The 24,939-nt window shown below is 32.4% G+C and overlaps 1 protein-coding gene across 1 annotated transcript in view; it reads right to left on the bottom strand.

The window, feature by feature from the left end:
• Positions 1-2,581: 2,581 nt before the first annotated feature.
• Positions 2,582-24,939, bottom strand: part of LOC149221297 (acyl carrier protein 1, chloroplastic-like) — a 190,828-nt gene continuing 168,470 nt past the window's right edge. Inside the window, exon 4 of the mRNA XM_089382948.1 lies at positions 2,582-2,732. Within this exon, the coding sequence (XP_089239074.1) occupies positions 2,586-2,732 (147 nt within the window). The 3' untranslated portion in view covers positions 2,582-2,585. The remainder of the gene's footprint in view (positions 2,733-24,939) is intronic.

Below are 24,939 nucleotides of genomic sequence, written 5' to 3'. Positions count from 1 at the left end.
CATATTCACAACATAATGAACCCCCAATAGTTTCAGAAAATAAATCTATAAATGAAACGAACACTTCCTAAATAGAAAAAAAAAACCAACAAACTAAGAAAGAAATGGAAAAAAAGTAAGGATATACTAAAAAACTCACAAAAAAATTGCCACCTTTTCTTTCCAAACAACTAATGCTCGAAAATATATTTTTCCTACAAAAATGTTAAGAGAGATTATAGAACATGAAAAGAACATATAAAGTAGTATTTATGTCCAAAATAAAAAATCAATGTCAACATAGATATGTGCTAAGTAAAACATGAGAATTCAAAACACAATGATTTCAAATTCAAATTTGAAAATATTGCACAAATATACCTTTTCAACAATATGTAATAACAAACATCTTCAACGCTCAAACACTATATAACGACATACACAGTTACAGGTGGTATGTCTACAATAGAATCAAAATTTGGAAGAAGCGAGAATACATTCCCATTTTCGATGTATTCATTAAAACGATTAATAGTGAAAATGGGACACTGATGTTCACAACATGGAGACACCATTAGCAATTGATTCTGTGCAAACCCCACTCACGAAATCATATAACTTTAATTGCACTTCCATGGAACCCAAAAGAAGCACTTCATCGTGCGCAACACGAAAAGGAAGGTACCCTGTGAATTTACTATTTATATCCACAAACATCTCTTCAAGAATGTCCAACTGAACCCCCAATCATCTTCAAAATACTGAATAGTTCGTTCATTTGAAGGTTGTCCAATTTTGAAATTATATATTTCTTTTAGCGACCAAACAGACATAACACCATTATTCACAAAACAAAGAAGTTGGTTCTTGTATTTCCCTATTGCGATATATCGTATGTCTGAAATACGCGCAATTGTAAAACCCCGACTATTCCTTTCTAGGCCTAGCTAATATATAGTGTACCCATATGTAGGATAATCATCATAATATTTGTCCAAATACAACAAAAAAAATCCCTTATAAAATATAGCCTGCTTCGATGATGGCACACCACCATAAGGAAGTATTGTTCTCCTCCAAACCAGTCACTCATTGCCATAAAGTAAAAAAATTGGATCCATCTCATAGGACACATGTTTTAAAACAACCCAAACATATTTCCAAGGGCTACATTTTTAAAAAATAGATAAGAATCCTTGCTTGCCAAGATGAAGAAAAATAATATTTCTATATGTCTTTGTAAAATGGTTGAAAAAAAAGAAACTTTTAAAACCTAAATAATTTTGAGGCGAACTAAATAGAATCGTCGATCCAACAACACTTTCAATTTGAAATCCAGATTCAAGAAAAGTGAAAAGCATGGAAGATATTACTCCCTTATCACTAAGATAAGACACAATAAAACAACCAGGGTCCATATGAATTGCTAAAGAAATAAAGCCAAATTCTTTGACACAACAATGATCGAAACGAGAAAGAAAGACCAGGTCCTCCAACAAAAGACACAATTGTGTGCAAACAAGATTAAATCTCACCAACATAGACAAAGGAAGGCAACAAAAACAAGTGCAATAATTTCAAACAATAAAAATTCCCAAATAGTCGCATCCATGGTTATAGGAAGAACTATTCTAAAAGCAAAGAAAATGTTGCAAGTTTTATGACATAATAAAACAAAAAGGATGTCAACAAAATGCAAAAAATATTCAACATTGAAACATCTTAAAATAACACTATAAACCCAAGGGTTAAACCGAAGAAATAAGAATAGTCAATAATACAACAATATAGCTATCTTTATAGCAATTTGAACCAAATGGATTGTAAATGTAAAGAAAATTAATATCTCTATTTCTCAATTTATATGATAAGTTAGTATGCCATTTCTCCATTGATATCATAATTTTCCAAATACATATTTCTTTACCACTTCCAAATATTATAAAATTTTGAATTTGTAGAAATTTCATATTTCATCTCAAATATTTCCTTTTTCAAGATTTAAATTTTTCAAAGTTGTCTACACATATTTAATATTTGATATATCAACTGTAATTTTGTTAAAGATATATTATACAATTGTAATAATTTTATAAGTTTTTATTTTGACTTTTGTTTAATTAATTAATTAAACATCAATTAATTAAAGAAAGACATTATGGCTCACAGGGGTTTGGTCTCGTGGTTAGCGAAGGGTCTGTTAAGTCATACGTGTTGTTGTGCGGGTCATGGGTTCAAGTCTCATCTTATCTTTAGGGGCCATTCTTTGCAGGTTGGGTGGTTCCTCCTAGCTGTTATTGCGGCAGCCAGTGGGATTCGACCCCGTGTAACGCGAGTATGATACCTCGACCCCGTGTAACGCGAGTATGATACCACTGCCGTTGCTGATTCAGCAAGATATCAAAAAAAGAAAAAAAGAAAAACATTATGAAAAATCAATAACATGCCATGTCAAGCACACACCTAAATGACATCAACATATATAAATTCATTAAAAATTAAGATGTATTTGAACTTTGTGTAAATCCCCTAAATAGCCCAACTCCCTAATAAATAGATAAAAAATAGTGTAAATCCCCTACTAAAGAGTGACGGTATTTGGGTGGCTATGCCCTCAAGCTACTTTTACTTTCTTCCAAATATTTCTCTATCTTATCCGCTACCGCCCGCACGGTTATGATATTGTCTGAACGTCCCTTCTCCTCCTGTACGATGATTTCAAATTCGTCCTCCAGAACCATTAGTATCTCCAGCTGAGAGTAGAACATGTGATTGTTAGTGCAGAAACACAAAATTATGGTCTAAAACACCAAATACTTGTTGTGCACAAAAGAAAAAAGATACCATACCAAGGGGATGGGCCCCCATTTCAGAAAAGTTAGATTCGGGTGTCACCGAGACATCGTCGGACAATGCCAACATCTTTTTCACAACTTCACATACTTTTCTCACTGTCTCCGGTTTGGCCTGTTCAAAAAGTGGAGCCGATCATTTTAAATTGAAAATTGAAATGAATTTAATTGTAAATTTTAGAGATATTTTGAAACTTGATTGATAAAAATCAAATCAAAATATTAATTTATCTATGTGATTTAAAAATATTTAGAAATCTACGCTTAAAATAAAAAATCAGTAAATGTAAATTCTGTTTAGAAATGGACAAATCATAATTGAAGAAGTGCAAAGGAACCACCATACAAATAAATAGTTAGAACAGGATAATTATAAGAGTACCACACAGAAAGGAAATAATTAATCATACCACACAAAACACACGGGAAGCAGAGGAAGAGGTTGAGGTCGATTGCAGTGAAGGAAAAGCCCGTTTTTGTGGAGTAAAAGACACCGCCTTCAGTCCCACGAATCTACTGCCAACCTGACAAGAAGTCATGAAGAATCTGTTAGAAAGTACTATGCACGGAGTAGCTTTTATGTAAATAGATACTTACAGATTCATAACAAAGAAAATCAAGAACAACAATGAATATAGAAACAAATGCCCTCTCAAAGATGACATAATTTCTAATGAAATCCTAGAAAATATATATTATTTTCTTAAATTTCTGTTAATAGTAAATTTCAATATCCAATTAAGAGGGAGAACAGTCAACCATTTACTTTAAATACACAAAAACTAATTTACATACGGCAAAAATGTAAATGATTTTTTTTCCGTGTACATGAAGTGTTTTTAGATTTATCATAATTAAAAAATCAATAGTAAAAATAAGCTTAGACTTTTAAAAAAGCTTCGAGGATAGACTTTAGTGATTTATTGTAATTAAATAATTCATTAAAAAAAATTAAATAAATAAGGAAGTATAGAATAAGAGATTTTATTAATTCATATTAAATAAAGAGTGTTTATTATAGGTGTTTTAGAAAAATATTTGCATTTGCTCCATCTCAATACAATATTTGGATTCAATTTTTATGTATGATAAGTTGTAATGAAAATATTGTTTACATAATTTCCTAAAATTTAATATATATATATATATATATATATTATAAAATATAAAAATACTGATCATAAACAAAAATCATATTCAATTTAAAATTAATTTTATTTTATATCCATAAAAATAAATCTATATAAAATCTCCATTCTCCAATCAATTCTAAAACAACCAAGATCTCTAACAAAATATCATAAATTAAAATACCATTAACTAACCCACATTCATCCATTTTAATAATTATACTGCTACTATGTTTCCATTGGATCAGCCCACTTCATTCATGCACAGCTTGAGGTGATGAGTCTTACCAATCCATTAGCAATTTAGAAGAAAAGAAAACTATAAATTAAAGTTTCAAATAATCATCCAAATAAATCAATAAATACTAAATAACTATACTTCATAAAATTTATGATTTTATTATTTAACAAATTAAAATTATATATATATATATATATATATATATATATATATATATATATATATATATATATATATATAATTTAAAATATTTCAAAACTTAAAAAATATTAAAATTTATCTTTTTCCAGATATCGAATTTAATACATTAACAATGAAAAATCCATTTATTTATTCTACAAATAAATGATTTTTCATGACTCCACTTGGACTATTTTAGAATAAATAAGATACAACTTTAATGTTCAAAGATGCCTAATTTTCATGATAGAAATATGCTTTAAAAGTAAATATGACTTTAATATTTAAAAGTAATTAGATCCTTATGTGTAATCTGATTTTGAAGATTTGATTATGAAGGCTAGCTCTTATATTTTTTTAGCTACTACTAGATATGGCCAGTAATACACGCTAGCTGCAACGATGTATTGAACAGCGCAACCAGGGTGACGAGTTCACTCAAACAACCTCTCAAAGCAGGATTCCCATTAGCGAAATTTCTGATTGGGTCATAGGTTCGATCCACATTGACTGATGCTTCAATCCATGCAGCACGTTTCAAATACACCATGCAAACCATACAACCTCACCCAAATAAAAATTTGAGCTAAATGCGTTTTTAGCAAACAATACCCAAGCATCTTTGACCCAAAACCTCGATTACACATCAAATAAAAGGTTCAGAAACTCCAAGAAATCATGCAGAATTTGAAACGGAAGGTTCTAAACTTCATGAAACTACGCAAAATTTGAATCAAAATAGAACTCCATATATGATATATTGTGTTCTAATTCTTCAATTATTTTTCAATTATTTAAGAATGTCATTGACAAAATTCTTGCCTGGTTTTGGTGGGTGGAAGGAATCAGAGTAGCCCCGGTCCTGATCGAACTGGTCAAAGTAGTTGCCATGAATCTTCAGATAAAAAATCACAATATGAAAGTAATGAAAATAGAATGCCTGCAAGATCAGATACAAGGAACACGAATTGGACTTCAAGAATATGAGCAGAACCAAGGACCAGCCAGAGAAACGCAGACGCTTCAGAGGTGAACTCGTTTGAGCTGCTAGTTACATGAATTCGATATAAATACACGCAGGCTTTTTCAGTTCATTTATTGCTGTGGGAGCGCGTTGCTGTCAGAAAGCGTTGGGCCAACCTGACAGTAACCCATTCCTACTAAATTGTCAATATAATCAATAAAAATTTGCCTGGGTTGGTCCGGTTTGAAACACATGATCCAATAGGAGTTTATTTATTCATGTTGCAAAAGTCCCAGCTGATCAGCTATCGCTGTTTCGATACTATGAAAATAATTTTGGTATGTTTGTAACTTAAAAAATTCATTTAAACAATTTAATATTCATAATTAAAAAAATGGTAATTAAATTAATTGTAATATTGTAATTCTGACTACTAAAACTTACAATTTTAACAATCCAATTAAAAAAATTCGATCAATTTTCTTAAAATAATTATGTTGAAAGCTATATAATTGAAAGATTTAAATTTGGTATAGTTATTATTACTAGCAGAATCACATTAATAATGTGGTTGATAAATAAGAATAGACCACATTTATAAATACATATCAATATACAATATTGTATATGAACTTATACATTTATATACAATGTATATCAATGTATTCAAATGTGCATTAATGTACTTAACTATATATACACTATTGTGTATATTAATGTACTTAAGAACATATACATTAGTATTATGCACACAAATGTATATTAATGTATATATGTATAGTAATTTTACACAAGACAACAATAATGACAAGGGACATTATTGCACTATCAAAATCGCAATAAATTTAATATAGGGTTTAATATTATTCCCTTGAGTTTATAACATCGTTCCTTGGGGTTTTTATACTAGAAACCCAACAGATTATAATATGAAGTGAAACACAAACCAAAGGGGTTTGTGAATGTCTAGCATTAAAAACCCAAGGGACAAGGGGTTAATAGCATTATAAACCCAAGTGAATAATAATAAACCTAAGGGAGAAAGATTATAAAACCAAGGTATATAAATCCTAAGATAAATATTATAAACCCTTAAATGAACATGCAAAGCCTTAAATATTTGCACAATCCTTCACAGGTTAACAAATGTTGGCTTTATAGCCAACCGCCTCAAAAAAATCCTACCTTCCATTATTCCGGAAAATCAAGGTGGTTTCATCAAAGGGAGGAAAATTCTTGACAATATAGTGCTGGTGCAAGAAGCTGTTCATTCAAGCTATCATCGAAAGGAGAAAGGTATGGTGATTAAGCTTGACCTGGCAAATGCGTTTGACAGGGTAAAACATGAATTCCTGTTTATGGTTATGGAAAAAATGGGCTTTTCTCCAGCTATCATTAATTGGATAAAAGCCTGCATTGCCTCTCCTTGGATTGCGCCTTTAGTAAATGGGCGTCCTTCAGACTTCTTCCAAGCCTCTAGGGGCCTCAGACAAGGTTGCCCTTTGTCCCCGCTTCTTTACGCGATCCAAGCCTCAGTTCTCAGCTTTCAACTGGACCATAACCTCCAGACTCAAATCCTTCCTGGACTCCGAATGGTTCATCAGGTCAAAGACATAAATCATGCTCAATTTGCCGATGATACGCTTTTGTTGGGTGGGGCAAGCATAAACTCTGCAAAATCCTTCAAGAAGGAGCTGGACAGCTACAGAGAAGTCTCGGGCAGCAAGATCAATTATACAAAAAGCACAGTCTATGGCTGGAATTGCTCGGTCAAGGAACTATCTGATATTGCAAGGATTCTCCATATGGAAGGGTCCTGGGACTGGGACTCCTTCAAATACCTGGGGATCCCTATCTTCAGGACCATTTCCAAAGTTTCCCATTGGACGCCCTTGCTGGACAAGATCAAAAACAGAATTCATGCCTGGGGAGCTTCATGGCTGAATAACGCGGGGACGATCATTTTGATGAAAGCGGTCCTCTCAAGTCTACTGTTATATCAGCACTCTATCCTCCTGGCCCCTAAAACCTTCATCAACAAGATGGAAGTTCTTCTCAGGCACTTCCTGTGGGAAGGGGGGAAAAACAACGAAAGAAGGCTGCACCTTGTTAAATGGGATACTATTAAAAAACCATTTATGGAAGGAGGATTACAAATCCGCGATCTGGCTGCTCAAAATCTGGCCTTGGGAACCAAGCTGCTCTGGGACATTATCTCTGGGAAAATTAGTTGGAGCAAGAAGGTCCTGTGGAGAAAATATTTCCATGGGAAGCGCCTCAGATGTCTGGATCATCCGCCTCGCTCCACCAAAGGTTCTCCTGTTTTTAATCTCTGCATCAAAGCTTGGGAACATTTTAGTCATAAACTGTATTGGATTCCAGGTAATGGGCGAAAAATAAGAATTTGGGATGATCCTATTCTAGGTGACCAACCGTTGAATCAGGAGGAAGAAATCTCCAATATCAGAGACTGGCTTCAAGATCGCAACCTGAACACTCTTTGGGATATCTCCTCTTGGTCGGAGGATGGTCTCTGGGAAAGCTGGCATTTGGGGGAGGTCCCTCAGTGGCTGGAGGGTGAAGCCTCTGTTCTATTGGATAAGCTACAAGGGAAAGCCCCTGTAAAAGCTTCAGCAAAAGACAAACGAGGGTGGGGATCTGTCACAGGCTCGTATTCTGCTGCTGAAGGATACAAAAGCATCATGGCCATCCCGAATGTTCCCCCAAACCCGGCTCAATGGCATTTTATTTGGGACTCCCCCTCTCTTCCCAAAATTGATTTCTTCTGCTGGACATTAGCCCACAATAGTATTCTCACTCGAGATAATCTCCGTAGGCGCGGAATGGAAGGACCATCCTGGTGTAATCTGTGTAAGTCAGAGGAAGAAACAGCTGATCACTTGTTCTTAACATGCCCTTTTGCATCAGAAGTCTGGAGGGGAGTCCTCATGCTAAATGCTGATAATTTCGAGCTCCCCAGGAACATCCAAAACCTTTTCCAGTCCTGGAGCAAATTGTCGCCGTATGGTCTCTCCAAAAATATCCTCCTCAAAAACTGCTGGCTCTGGATCCCCAAGTTCGTTTGTTGGAAGCTGTGGCTGGAAAGGAATAACAGACTTTTCAGAAATGAAAGCTGCAATCCGCTCAAAGTCATCACCAAAATTAAAGCTCTTTTAGGAGAAACTCTGGATGCCAACACTGCCAAAAAATCTGGGAAAGCCCTGAATAGAGAAGAGGAACTCTGGCTGAATGGTTTGGTCCCAAATCATAAAGATTGTGCTACCATCGCTATCAACGTTCCCTCCAATTGGGAAATCAGGCTGGAGGAGCAAGAGTTCATTAAATGGAGGTCGGCTCTGAATGAGCATTGCCTGTTTTTTGATGGGGCCTCCAAAGGCAACCCCGGTTTCGCAGGAGGAGGCGGAGTTCTATTGTGTCCGGATGGCTCTGAGAAGTTAAGGTTTGCTTGGGGATTAGGCAAGGAATCCAACAACAGAGCGGAGGCTCTGGCTCTGTGGCAGGGGCTCTCACAAGCGATCAAAGGCAACGTCCGTTCCATTTCAGTCTTCGGGGACTCCAGAATTATTATCCAGGCTCTGCATTCCAAAAAGAATCCTTCTCAGCTCCACTTATCAACCATCCTCAGGAGAATCAGATTTATTTTGCCCAAATTCCACAAGATCTCCTTCTATCACATCCTCAGGAATTTAAACTCCCAAGCAGATATGGAAGCCAACCAAGGCGTTTTGCGAAGCAAATGTTCGCTGTCAGTTAACCAGGTCGATTGTTTCTGCAACATCCCCTAAAAAGAGCTCTCTGGATTTTTGCTGCTGACTTGTCGCCCTGCGTTTTTTCTCTGCTGTAAGGGCATCCAAAGGATTAATAAGAAGAACGATTATTGAGGAGTTCTGGGACTGATGAATCCGACTGCGGCTATGGAGAGAGCTATTGCCTCCGGGCCCTTTCAGCAACCAGTGAACGGCTACAAATCCGAAAGGGCAGCGCTATTGGATCCGTTGATTTCTAACAGTGTTGTGTAATAGCTGGAGAAACAGGTCCTCGGTTATACTCCAGGAAAGCGTTGTATACACCAATTGCCTTATTGCTGGCGCCTGATAATAAAATTAACCGTTTTTGTCTAAAAAAAACAAATGTTGGCTTTATAATACCCTGTAGTTTTACAATATCAATCCCTTCTGAAACCGTTGTTATTATTAATAAATATTATTAACCCGATTGATTAAATCTACAACCCATATATTTTGTGAACCTAAGGAATTAATATTATAAAACCAAGCTATATAAACCATAGGATAAATATTATAAACCAAAATAAGTAATAAACCCAAGGGATCAAAACGAAAATAAACCGAAGTGAATTATACTAAACCCAATGGATAAATATAGAAAACCCAAGACATACATATTAAAACCCTTAAATTAACATGTTTGACCAGAGTTCACCATTGTAGATTTTGGACAACATAAGCCTTTTAAGAATGCAAAGGTTGCCTGTTATTGACCACCTTTGGGACAAGCTTTGTCACAATGCGACATCACACAATGGTTGACCATGGTTGAGAATGTCAAGTTGTACAAATATACAATCCTTCACACAATAACAAAAGTAGGGTTTATAATCCTTTGGAATTCTAATTCTAAAAACCCAAGGAATTATAAAACCAAGGGATTATAATCGAAAGGGAAATATAAACCGAAGATGTTGATAAAAACCCCTTTGCTTTACAATATCAATCTGTTGGGTTAGTAAATATATACTATTATAGAATTATAAATGCATGTGAATAATCATTAACCTAAAGGACAAATATTATAAACTCAAGGTATATAAACCCCAAGATAAAAGTAATAAACCCTTAAATGAACATGTAAACCCATAAATATTTGCACAATCCTTCACAGAATAACAAATGTTGGCTTTATAATACCTTCCGGGTTAATAAACCCAACGGGTTAATAAAAGGACTGTAGGTTTACAATATCAATCCATTCGGTAACCATTATTATTATTAATAAATATTATAAACTAAATTGGTTAATTATACAACTCACATGTTTTGTGAACCCAAGGAATTAACATTATAAAACCAAGATATATAAACCCTTGAACAAATATTATAAACCCAAAGAAACTAGAAATGAAAGGGATCAAAACCAAAAACCCAAGGGATTATAAACCCAAGCGAATAATACTAAGGCCAATGGATTTTTGTTATAAACCAAAGACCTAAATATTAAAACCATTAAATAAACATGTTTGACCAGAGTTTAGGATGACACATTTTGGGAAACATAAGCCTTTTTACAATGAAAAGGTGGGCCATGTTTGACTAAGGTTGACTACCTTTGGGACAAGCTTTGTCAGAATGCAACATTAGAGAATGGTTGACCATGGTTATTTTTTCTACTGAGATAATCTTGGTCATTATGTGACATTGAACCATGGTTGACCATGGTCAAGAATGTCAAGTTGTATAAAGAGACAATCCCTCTCACAATAAAAAAAGTTCAATTTATAATCTTTTGGCATTCTAATACTAAAAACCCAAGGAATTATAAATCCGAGGGATTATAATGGAAACCCCTTGGAATTATAATCCCAAGGGGTTGATAATAACCCCTTGGATTTACAATACCAATCCATTGGGTTAGTAAATATGCAGTAAAGATATTACTAATATAGCATTATAAACCCAAGCAAATAAAAATAAACCCAATAGACAAACATTATAACCCAATGTATATAAACCCCAAGATAAATATTATCAACCCTTAAACAAATATGTAAACCCTGAAATATTCGTACAACCCTTCAAAGAATAAGAAATGTTGGCTTGATAATATGACGGGGTTAATAAACTGAATAGGTTAATAATAACCCTGTAGGTTTACAATATCAATGCCTTCGCTCACCAATATTATTATTAATAAATATTATTAACCCAAGTGATTAATTTTGCAACCCATACATTTTGTGCATTGAAGGAAATAATATTATAAAACCAAGCTATATAAACCCTTGGATAAATAATATAAAACCAAACAAATAATAAACCCTAAGGATCAAAACCAAAAACCCAAGGGATTATAAACCCAAGTGAATAATACTAAACCCAATCGACAAATCTTATAAACCCAAGACACAAATATTAAAACTATTAAATAAACATGATTGACAGAAGTTTAGCATGGTAGATTTAGGACTATAGAATCCTTTATACAATGCAAATCTCGGCTATGGTTGACTACCTTTGGGTCCAGCTTTGTCAATATACGACATCAGACAATGTTTGACCATGGGTGATTTTTCTATTGAGACAATCTTTGTCATTATCTGACATTGAACCATGGTTGACCATTGATGAGAATGTCAAGTTGTACAAAGAGGAAATCCTTTTTAGAACAAAAAAAGTTGGGTTTATTATCCTTTGGTATTTTAATAGAAAAAATGCAAGGAATTATAAACCCAAGGGATTATAATTGAAAGGGAAATAAAAACCCAAGGGGTTGACAAAAATCCCTTGGCTTTACAATATCAATCCATTGGGGTAGTAAATATACAGTAAAGATATTACTACTATTAATAATAAATATTATTATTTATTACTACTAAAATTAAAGCATGTCAGTTACCACAATAGCGCCAATGAATTATAAACAAAACAAAAAAATATTTAACCTAAGGGAGAGATATTATAAAGCCACGTATATGGACCAAAGCAAAAATAAAGAAAAACTTGCCTATTATAAACCAAAATGCATTAAGCAATACTAACAAGAAAGTAGAATGTTTCACAAATGCACGAAAAAAATATTCAATAGAATGGAATAATATTAAACACTATGGAAAAATCAACTATGTAAATATAAAAAATCAAATAAAATTGACAAACCATATAACGCATGGCAACAACAATGACAAGGAAATCAAATTTCCTCACATTTAAAGCCAAAAAATAATTTTTTTATTGCCATTTTATTGAAATCTCTATATAGATAGAGATTTATTTCACATTTCTTAACATCTACAAATTGTACAACAAAAATGAAATCCAAATACTCAACCATAACAAAACTATTTCATGCGAACTTCTTCCAAAAGACACCGTGAATGTTGAAAAAAGCATCACCAATTCAAATCAACAGGATAATGCTCATGATATTTAATGCTCTGCAACCAATCCCTTCTCGTTTTCCTCCAAGCTTCTCTTTTGTGCAAATGATACAAGGTTTCCACATATGATTTCATTACATCCAACACGTGGATATGCTCATCATTAAAACAAGGATGGAAGCCATGTTTCTTATCTCGTCTTTTGTGAGTATATGAAACAAAACTTATGGTTGCAGCAATATATTTAATCATTTTAATGTAATAAATGTCATCATGGTTGTCTATATATACATTTCAGTGATAGAAAGACAGAATAAAAATTAGTATATAAAAAAGAAAGAAACAAATATATAGAAACACAAAATAGTTTGAGTTTTATCATTTTCATATTTACTTTTATAGCTAAAAAATAATTTATTGAACATAAATCTAATACAATTCAAAATAAGGAGAGAAGAAAGAAAAAATGGCATTATAATTATAAAACCAAGGTATAAAAACCCTTATATATTTTCTTTAAAAACCATAAAAAATTTAACGGTAAAAAATGTAATAGCATTAAAAGAAAGGAGAAAAGATACTAGAAACATGTTAAATGTAATCAATCAAACACCCACAAAACCACCAACAAATTAAAGACCCATGCAATATCTTCCAAACACTCAATTTACTAACTTTATCAATCAACAAATCTATTCAAATGATGAGTAAGCAAGACAAAGAAATTAAAGTTGCACAAAAAAAATTGCAAAAAACAACACCAATTGTATAGAACTAATAATCTTTTACTAAAAGGCATGCACAAACACTAAACATTCGAACACTATTATAACCTTCGAATATGAACCATAACATTAATAAACAAAACAAATTGATAATATAAAACAAGTTATATTAACCGTATGATAAATATTACAAATGCAAAGAAATAATAAACCAAAGGGGTTAGTAATAAAAAGGCAAGGCATTGTAAATCGAAGGGAACTATATTAAACCAAAGGGACAAATATTACAAACCCAAGGTACATGAACCCCAAGGCGCACATGATATTTTTTCCAAGTATTCAACATGACAACTTTAACAAGAAAAAACATAAACTAATAACTAAATCATGGTATGAAAAAAAAAAACATCAATAGAATTTCCAACCACTTTGCCACACCAGTGAACTCAGTTCTGGATCAGAATCCTCAAAATGTTATAGACTTCAATCGATCCTTTTTTTTTTTAATCCATAGTGGAATAAAGGCATTGTTTTGCACTTTTCCATAACATTTATAAGAAAAATGTTATGAAATATGTAAAGCATCAATCGATATCACTCTCGATATAGCTATAAATGTCAAACCCTGCCTCTCTCTCTCTCTCTCCAATATCTATGGTGGATCATTGCAAAGTCAGCCCTTGTGACTTGTGTATAGTCAAGCTCCATGCCATTTTAAAGGCATTTGTCTAAGGTTCCCTCTAACAACAGGTGTTATGGGCACAACATTAGGACACTCGTTTTCAAATGGAACAACAATATAATTCTCAAAAATAACTATAGAAAACTGTGGAAGTTGAGGCCATTGTGTACGAAGTGAATAAAATATATCTTCTACAAACCCAAAAAAACCATTTATCAAACCAAATTTGACCCAAGAATTACAAGTAAGCATGACATGCTGACCATGATACAAAAAAACCTCACGATCCAAGACATCATCACACTGTCAACAATATCCGATCTCCTAGCACATTTTGAAACACATCTTGCAATTAGGCAATTCAAGGATTTGAACATTTTGCAATTGTGCAAATTAATGAGATCATTCGTTGCAAAAAGTGAGCTAGAGAACCAAATAAATCATTTTCATCGAAATCCAAACAACTATCGACACACATCATCAGAAGATCCCATTTATCCAAATAAGGCTTTGCAATTCTTATATTCATTAAAAGATTGCAAAAAGATGTCTACCTAGGATCATCTCCCTATTGCCTACAAATTTTATCCAAAGTAACAACAATGTTGAATCTTTCCCACAACACTTTCCATGTTGTTCTTCCTACATACATGGGGTTTATCCTTAACTCAAGGAATCTTTCTAATATCACCCACAATAATCAACAACTTGCCACCAAAAGGAGAATCTTTCTTTTTTGGAAAGGCTTCTCGCAAACATGAATCTATTTGCATAAACAACCTTAGCCAAAAAAATCTTATTTCATGAATTAAAATATAACAAATGTGACTCATTTCTTCATGGAAACATGATAGAGCTTGAACATTTAGTGGTTACATATCTTTAATATGTACTTTTAAAGCAGAGTGTATTGTTTTTCCACGTATAGTAAAAGCAGCTAAATGAGTTGGATCAAGAAATAATATTGGATTGTTTTCACCCATTGCTTAAGCTGAAAGAGCAAGAAAAATAAAATGAATATGCGCATACTTTCCAGTTCCAACAATTTCTTGGGCATTATTAAGGTGGCAAAACAAAATTTTAAAAGCAACATGTTGTTTCTCTGATAAATACAAAGGCAAGAAAATTGTCTCCCTAACAGAATTCATATTTAGAACATTAGACGACTTTGCACCTTGTATAAAATCGATTTCCTGTTCAATAATTTCATCTGAAAACATTGTTTGCTACCAATTATGGTGAATATTAAAGTCCCTTCTACCAAGGTTATGAATATTTTAAATGTGCACATTTTTTGGGGGAACTATTCAAGAAAAATTTTCACTCTTTAGAATCATGATAAACATTCTCCTCATGCACTACGGGCTTAACATCTTCTTCATTATTTTCATTTTGCAAAGGAGTAAGATCACATTCCACACATTATATCTGATATTCCTCTAGTTCTCAATGATTATTTCTCTTGTGATCCCAATATCCAAAGTAGTGTTACGAAATGGCTTGCACAACAACAACTTTCTCCAACAAAATGTTTCAAACCCTTGAGAGTCTTCATCAGAAACAACATAAAAACATGACTAGACATGAACAACAACATGGGCATATCATGTTTCCATTTCTCATGTCTATGCCTAACATCAAAACTCCATGATCTTGTCGTTTCAATTAGGCACAAATGGGCCAAAAGAGGGGCCTCGTTTGATACATCTCGACAAAATTGTTCCCACAATAAATGTCATTAGAATGTACTATATGCCTTTGGTAAATGTTTTTTCCCAACTTTCAAAGGGATGAATAAATGACTACAAACAACAAGAGGCAACTTTAAAAACATATGAAAATTTTCATGTGCTCCAATATCATGCTCCATAAGTGTTTCAGCAAGGAACCTTCCCTATGCAGACAATGTAGCAACATCGTATGCACTACCAAAAGAAACTGTTTTCAACATATCACGATAGCTTTCATATCTTCTTTCTTCCTTTGAAGAATACTTTGCAAGATTGAACACATCATAAAAAGAAACAAGAGGTTGACAATCAACATTTGCTTGCCACATAGTCAAAAGATTTGCATTGTGAACATTTAAACAATCATCATTCTAAGAAGGTTCATATTTTTTTCCCTTTTCCATCAATATTGAAAAATTACTTTGCACGAATCTCCCATGGAGATTCATATCGATAGGAAAGGATTGACCCTTTCTTCCTCAAACACAAATCTACACTAAATTTCATATGTCTATGCAGTCAATTGACCAAATGCTCATAATCTTCTTCAACATTGCAGGAAAAAAATTGATGGGTATTTAAGAGGCATGTATATTAATTTACACTTCAACGTATCATGACATCCCTACAATGTATGCCATGTAGATTCAAAGTTGTCAGATATTTTCCAAAAAACTTCTTTGTTGCATCGAGACTCAAAGGGTTCGACAAATCCATTCTCTCCACATCAGGAGATCCATGAAACCATAGGAACTTATGCATGTGTGCAAAGCCTCTATGTTTCCACTCATATCTGACAAAATGACACATGCAATCAAGAAATATAAACATAAAAAAATTCAAAACATTATGTTCAAAATTCAGCTAATGACAAAACAAAAAGAAGCGAGAACAAACCTGTACCAAAAATCATTTGCCCGAATATATTTATGTAAGAAAAACTCACGAAAAATAGTGAATCTTTGGTGCATATAATTAGCAACAATATGCAGATACTGAATAACATTGGAAACTTTTCTCCCATGCTCATTTTGATGTCAACATTGGTTATTCAAAGGAATAACCCTGTGCAAGTTTGGCCAATTCGTGTCAACTGCAGTTACCGCAAACAACAAAGTATGGAAACCCAACTAGGTTCTCATGTTAGTGAGCTTAGACCGACACCTTATCTAATATTGCCTTGTACCCCTAAGAGATGAACCAAAATGCATCAATTTTTCTGCCAATTTATTGTTTGGCAAATCACGAAGTTCTTGACGCAATTTTTCAATAGTAAAAGGTGCATTTTCATGTAAACCCTTTATAAAAATAAAACCTATTGTTCCCTGACTACGATGCTGAATAATCATATTCAAAAGAAAGTACTGAAATCTAGGATGGCTTCCAAATCTTTGATCATAATATCTAAGCATGTGAAAATGATATTGATGCATTTCAATGTTGCAAATACGTGGATGCAACCAATCAGAATCTCTAGTCAAGAAAAATTTTGGGAATTCCATGTCTATTAACCCTTCCATATTATATTCATTAACATGAGACGTTTCAATATCTAGCCATTCTAAAGATTTTGTGTTTATAGCTTTTGCATTTTTGATCAATCTTCTTATTCGATCATCCTCGCTACAATCATTAGGCAAGCACAATGGAAATGATGATAGATGGAAACAAAAATAATTAGAACCCTCTCTTTCTATGTCCTCCTTAGCCGTACTTGTTTCATCTAAATTTCTATTGACATGTTGTAGCATGATAGACACATCGGTAGGCCTTTCTGGGAGAGTTCCAACTGAATCCATATCAATTTCAACATCCCTATAATATTTATCAATTTGTATTTTGTAAAGAAATACATCCATCACATGTTGTCTCGTCACGTCTCATTCATAATATCTCGATTAAACACCACATCTTCTCACAATAACATAATCAAGTTACTCAACATGTCGAGAAAGTTTCTTTGCAATCGTAGATATATCTTGCAGAAAACTTATTATATGAGCACTATATTTATATTGAACACCACGAGCATGTGACACTTGTAGTATTGGGTTCACCCTTGTTATAAGCATTTCTTCCACTTATGTTAAAACTCTTATAACTTCGGATTGCTCACCTATATCCATGTTGTTAAAATGAGAAAAATGATTTGAGCCTTTTTCCCCTATACACCCTTTTACACATGGGTCCTTCATGCCATCTTAGAACTTGTATACATGGATAGAATTCATTTCACAGTTGGCACATTTTCACAATAGATGGATCCTCAAACCTGGAACGAAATTTTCTATGTGCTTCAAGCATGTCGCCACTAAAGAAAAAACAACAAACTACGTCAAACCTACGAAAAGGAATTAAAACATGTTGATGATCTGAAATATTGGGGACGGTTGTGACATGAGCAATGTCATTTTTTCCCATGGAATGATGAACATCCATTCCACTTACTTCATTTAAAAAAAATTCATTCTGCAAACGAAAATATAAAATCCATTATGTAAAAACGAAGAACGTTAACAATGAAAACATAATTTCTTCAACTCAAAAACCATTTGAAAATAGAGAGAATATACATTTCAGTCATTACTACATTCTCCAACCACAAGTTGAGGAACTGACATAGATTGTGATGCCTGGAAATAAGGTTGTTGTCAAATATTGAATTCAACATTGTTATAAACAACATAAAATATTGATTAAACAGAACAAACCAACTTCTTTATTGAAATATTCAAAACGCAAGAAAATAGAGAAAGCACTTGCACATTCCTCAAAGGACAAGTTTGGAAACTTTCTTTGTGGCGAACAACATTAGTAGAAAAGCTACATGGAGGGACATTATGCTCAACATCCACAGTAGATTATCGAAAATTGTTAACCATCCTAGCAATCATGCTACTATCAACAAACAAATCAGACCCAAGAAGTTGTTGAAGGCCTTCATTTCAGCCGCTTTCCATTATAGAAATTCCCCCATCATTTCCAGACTATCGATAATTCCCACTTCTTTGAATGCAAGCTTTGTAAAGATAACACACCGAAATAACACAAAAAAGTGCAAAACAACATAGAAGTGGTAAAAAAATATGGAACGAAGCATGCACTAAAATGAATATTTCAAAAATTATTGTTGTAAAAGAACACCAAAGCTTCTATACTCACCATATTTAGCAGCACCAGGCTCACCATTTGTTACTATTTCACAACCCAATCCACAAGGTTCAAATCTAACATACAATGCTCTCTACCACACCATCGAACATGAACAAAAAACAAAATTCGTTACCAAAAAATTAAGGGAAAACAATTAAAGAGAAGAAGACCACTCAACGGAAAATGTTTTTGATCAACACTAAATAAGAATTGAAAGTAAAAAAAATTGGACTACCTATACTACTTCAATAGAGACATCATGCAAAGATTCAGGGAGACTGATAAAGTTTACTATATAACTACTATTAGCAACACCACAACCAACATTTCCAGTAGATTGCTCTAAATTGTAGCAAATTCGAGGAACCATATCGTTATCAACAAACAAACCAAGTGCCACAATTTTTTCCATTCGTAGCTGACAACTCTTCTGGCAATGATGAATTTCCTCAATTGTGTTCAAACAATGCTTCGTTGTTTGTCGCTTGGCCAGTTTCTTAGAGAACAGGAAGGTGCATAAATAAGTCAAATTTAAACAAAGTTATAAAGAGAAACAATTTTCCACAATAAAAATCAATGAAAGAAACATTCAAATAAATTATCATTTCAAACACAATTCTCCTATTTTGATACTCACGAATGTCAACCCCAACATCTCTATGGTTTTTTGAAGCATTTCTCCTTCGTTGGTAACCATCCCATGTGTGATCATTTATAATTTCCTTGTCTACTAATAATTGTGCCTCTGATATTCATTTGTTCTCTCACTAGAGGAGGGCAAGCAAACTCTTTTACCTACACATTTTCTCCTTTCTTCGCTCAACATTTCTACAACCATTCTAAACTCTATTTTCTCACTTTCTTTTTTAAAACACCCAACGACGGTAAAATAACCATATTCACAACATAATGAACCCCCAATAGTTTCAGAAAATAAATCTATAAATAAAACGAACACTTCCTAAATAGAAAAAAAAACAACCAACAAACTAAGAAAGAAATGGAAAAAAAGTCAGGATATACTAAAAAACTCACAAAAAAATTGCCACCTTTTCTTTCCAAACAACTAATGCTCGAAAATATATTTTTCCTACAAAAATGTTAAGAGAGATTATAGAACATGAAAATAACATATAAAGTAATATTTATGTCCGAAAGAAAAAATCAATGTCAACATAAATATGTGCTAAGTAAAACATGAGAATTCAAAACACAATGATTTCAAATTCAAATTTGAAAATATTGCACAAATATACCTTTTCAACAATATGTAATAACAAGCATCTTCAACGCTCAAACACTATATAACGACACCCATAGTTACAGGTGGTATGTCTACAATAGAATCAACATTTGGAAGAAGCGAGAATACATTCCCATTTTCGATGTATTCATTAAAACGATTAATAGTGAAAATGGGACACTGATGTTCACAACATGGAGACACCATTAGCAATTGATTCTGTGCAAACCCCACTCACCAAATCATATAACTTTAATTTCACTTCCATGGAACCCAAAAGAAGGACTTGATCCTGTGCAACACGAAAAGGAAGGTACCCTGGGAATTTACTCTTTATATCCACAAACATCTCTTCAAGAATGTCCAACTGAACCCCCAATCATCTTCAAAATACTGAATAGTTCGTTCATTTGAAGGCTACCCAATTTTGAAATTATATATTTCTTTTAGTGACCAAACAGACATAACACCATTATTCACAAAACAAAGAAGTTGGTTCTTGTATTTCCCTATTGCGATATATCGTATGTCTGAAATAGGCGCAATTGTAAAACCCCGACTATTCCTTTCTAGGTCTATATAGTGTACCCATATGTAGGATAATCATCATAATATTTGTCCAAATACAACAAAAAAAATCCCTTCTAAAATATAGCCTGCTTCGACGATGGCACACCACCATAAGGAAGTATTGTTCTCCTCCAAACCAGGCACTCATTGCTATAAAGTAAAAAAATTGGATCCATCTCATAGGACACATGTTTTAAAACAACCCAAACATATTTCCAAGGGTTACATTTTTAAAAAACAGATAAGAATCCTTGCTCACCAAGATGAAGAAAAACAATATTTCTATACGTCTTTGTAAAATGATTGAAAAAAAAAGAAACTTTTAAAACCTAAAGAATTTGGAGGCGAACTAAATAGAATCGTCGATCCAACAACACTTTCAATTTGAAACCCAGATTCAAGAAAAGCGAAAAGCATGGAAGATATTACTCCCTTATCACTAAGGTAAGACCCAATAAAATAACGAGGGTCCATATGAATTGCTAAAGAAATAAAACCAAATTCTTTGACACAACAATGATCAAAACGAGAAAGAAAGACCAGGTCTTCCAACAAAAGACACAATTGTGTGCAAACTAGATTAAATCTCATCAAGACAGACAAAGGAAGGCAACGAAAAACAAGTGCAATAATTTCAAACAATAAAAATTCCCAAATAGTCGCATCCATGGTTATAGGAAGAAATTTTCTAAAAGCAAAGAAAATGTTGCAAGTTTTATGACATAATAAAACAAAAAGGATGTCAACAAAATGCAAAAAATATTCAACATTGAAACATCTTAAAATAACACTATAAACCCAAGGGTTAAACCCAAGAAATAAGAATCGTTAATAATACAACAATATAGCTATCTTTATAGCAATTTGAACCAAATGGATTGTAAATGTAAAGAAAATTAATATCTCTATTTCTCAATTTATATGATAAGTTAGTATGCCATTTCTCAATTGATATCATAATTTTCCAGATACATATTTCTTTACCAGTTCCAAATATTATAAAATTTCGAATTTCTAGAAATTTCATATTTCATCTCAAATATTTCCTTTTTCAAGATTTAAATTTTTCAAATTTGTCTACACATATTTAATTTTTGATATATCAACCATAATTTTGTTAAAGATATATTATACCATTGTAATAATTTTATAAATTTTTATTTTGACTTTTGTTTAATTAATTAATTAAATATCAATTAATTAAAGAAAGACATTATGCCTGGCAGGGGTTTGGTCTCGTGGTTAGCGAACGGTCTGCTAAGTCGTACATGCCGTTGTGCAGGTCATGTGTTCAAGTCTCATCTTATCCTGAGGGGTTGTTCTTTGCAGGTTGGGTGGTTCCTCCTAGCTGTTATAACGGCAGCCGGTAGGATTCGACCTCGTGTAACGCGAGTATGATACCACTGCCGTTGTCAATTCAGCGAGATATCAAAAAAAAAAAAAAAAGAAGAAAGAAAGAAAAAAAGACATTATGAAAAATCAATAACACGCCATGTAAAGCACACACCTAAATGACATCAACATATATAAATTCATTAAAAATTAAGATGTATTTGAACTTTGTGTGTCTAAAAAATTATATATAAAGTTAATATACATAAATGGTTTATATATATATATATATAAGTGTTTGCTAACATGACATTCACCCAACATTATCCACCTTATTTATCACAAAGGTTCAATATTATTAAATGACTTTCTCTTTTTTAATAGGAACTGTTTGGTCAGTAATTATATAGTGCATTAATATTTTAACATTTTAAATTAATTCTTATTATATGTTTCTTAGTTTTGAATTGTTAACCACCTTTCCATGTTTATGGCATAGTAAAATAACTTTTTATCTAAATTTAAAATCAAATAGTAGTGAAAAGTGTTAATTGTAATTATATTTAAAGTTATTTTCAATTTTATAATATATTTTTAATAATATTTAATTTAAAAATAATTTTTTTTATGTTCCCAAAAATTAAATTATACTTACATATTTTTAATAGTATTTCGTTTGAAAAGTAAATTTTCATCTTCACTAGGAATTAAATAATACTTATACTTAAAATTATCATCATTTTGAAATATTATTAAATTTCATATATTAAAAATATCACATAATTTAGAAGTATTCTTTCTTATTGTACTTAAATTTATCATTAATTTGATTATATACCTTTCAGTAACATTAGTTTTATACAATATGTGAAAAATAAATATAATTCTAATCACTATTTAATATTATAAAAAATATAAATAAGATGTTAAAGTACATTAATTTGATGATTGACACTATGTGATTCATTTTACTAGTTTCAATCTCACTTTTTCATCCTTTGAGTATCACCGGATGCAATGAGTGTTAAGTGGACTATTCAAAATTCATGAGAAATTAGTGAGTTATGACTATTTCTTATGGAAATGGGCCTACATGAATGACTTACTTAAAGTAGTGGAATCCCAAAAATTGATCTAATATAATACACTGTGAAAACCCTTTAATACTTAAATACATTAATCTTATTTTCTTCATATTAAAAACTTAAGTATTTCAATTATTCAAATTATTACCAATATTATTAGTGATAAATAAATGTAAAAATTAATAAACGTTAGAACAATGAAATTGTTAATTATGATACTTGGTGTTGGCTTCGCCTCGACTTTTCTCAGAAACTCTCATATATAAAAAAAAAAAGGTTGAACACTAAGATGATGATAAAACCATATTTACTTTTAACAATCATATTATTCTAATACTACTGTATAATTATAAAATTTTAATTATAATATTGTTAATAATTTTTTATTAAAATTAAAAAATATATAATATAAAATATGTTTTTTTATGGAATTTAATTAAAATAGTTTTGCAATAAAATTATTTTATAAATGCTATAATCTATAGCATTTAATTTATGGTTCGTTATAAACAAATTGTTTATTAAACTATTTGAGTTAAAAACTTTTGGTTCAGAAAATATTATATAAAAATAATATAATTTTTTACATTTTACATATTTAAATATTATATCATCGTTTTAGTGGAAAATAGAAATAGACGAATCACACTCAAGTCAGCAAAATCTTTGACTTAAACTTATAATGTTTATCTAGACTTGAATTTATAATGTTTATTTAGAAACCAATTATATTACAATGTCATATGAGGGTGATTTTACTATGTCAGCATGATATTATCAATGTTATGCCATGGTATAGCACGATGATATTACATGCGCACCAGCTGTCTCATACTACAGACAAATTTCTTGAGAGTTGAGGTGAACTGATCATACGCGTCGATCCTCTAGGGTTAGGATCCTATAGTCAGCAATTTTCAGAAGGAGATAAGGGTAATCTCTAGTGTTTTTATCTCGTAGAGGTTCAGTGAGGGCTTTGTATTCCGCTTCGTAGAGGTAAACAGACCGTAATAGATGAAGCAGGAAATCTGCCAATTGCTCCATATGTCTTATTTAGAAACCAATGATATTACAAAATCTACCGCAATGTAGGTTGCGGTAGAGTTTGTTATATATATTAATCAATAGTTTTCTCCTTTGCGTTCCAATGGGATCATTTTTACTGTGTCGACCACGCCTTTGGTCTCTGTTCTTATTTTTACCAAACATTTGGGAGCAAAATTTTTGTAATATATGCGGTTCTTAATTCCCTGTGTTCCAGCGATAATTTCCATACTTTTTAATGTTAATATAGTTCGTTCGAACTATTGTTTCTTACTCAGTTTTGCATGCATGTTTTGATTCCATGCTTATCTCAATTTTCTTGCATTTCATAAGTTTTGAATATGTATAAATTTAAAAATGGTTTCATGTATATATACTGTATCTGTAAAATGATATTCTTTCCTGCCAAATTGCTTTAAATATATGGTTCCATTTTTTTTTGTCTATTCATTAGGTCAGTTTGTTGCTCCCTAGGTCAACATGATATTACCAATGTTATACCATGGTATAACATGATGATATTACATGCAATTCTCCCGAGTTGGGTGGGCACCAGCTATCCAGCACTATAGACAGAACTTCTGGAGAGTTTTTTGGACCCGACAGGTGGAACGATCATAGGTGTTGAACCTCTAGGGTTAGGATCCAATGGTCAACAATTTTCAGAATGAGATAAGGGTAATCTTTAGGGTTTTGTCTCGCATTGTAATGCTCAATTTCCCGAGGAACCATGACCACTCTGAAGCGAAAACCGAAGCTAGTTGTTCCAACGACAATTTACATACATTTTAATGTTAATACAGTTCGCTCGAACTATTAGTTCTTACTCAGTTTTGCATGCAGCTTTTCTTTTCATGCTTATGTTAATTTTCTTGTAGTTCGTAAGTTATGAAT

This window comes from Pinus tabuliformis, chromosome Q, assembly GCF_031772625.1.
Source record: "Pinus tabuliformis cultivar Carrire ecotype Pingquan chromosome Q, CPIR1, whole genome shotgun sequence".
NCBI lineage: Eukaryota > Viridiplantae > Streptophyta > Pinopsida > Pinales > Pinaceae > Pinus > Pinus tabuliformis.
Note: the sequence above shows the minus strand (reverse complement) of the source record. Positions and strands in the feature narration are given on the sequence as shown.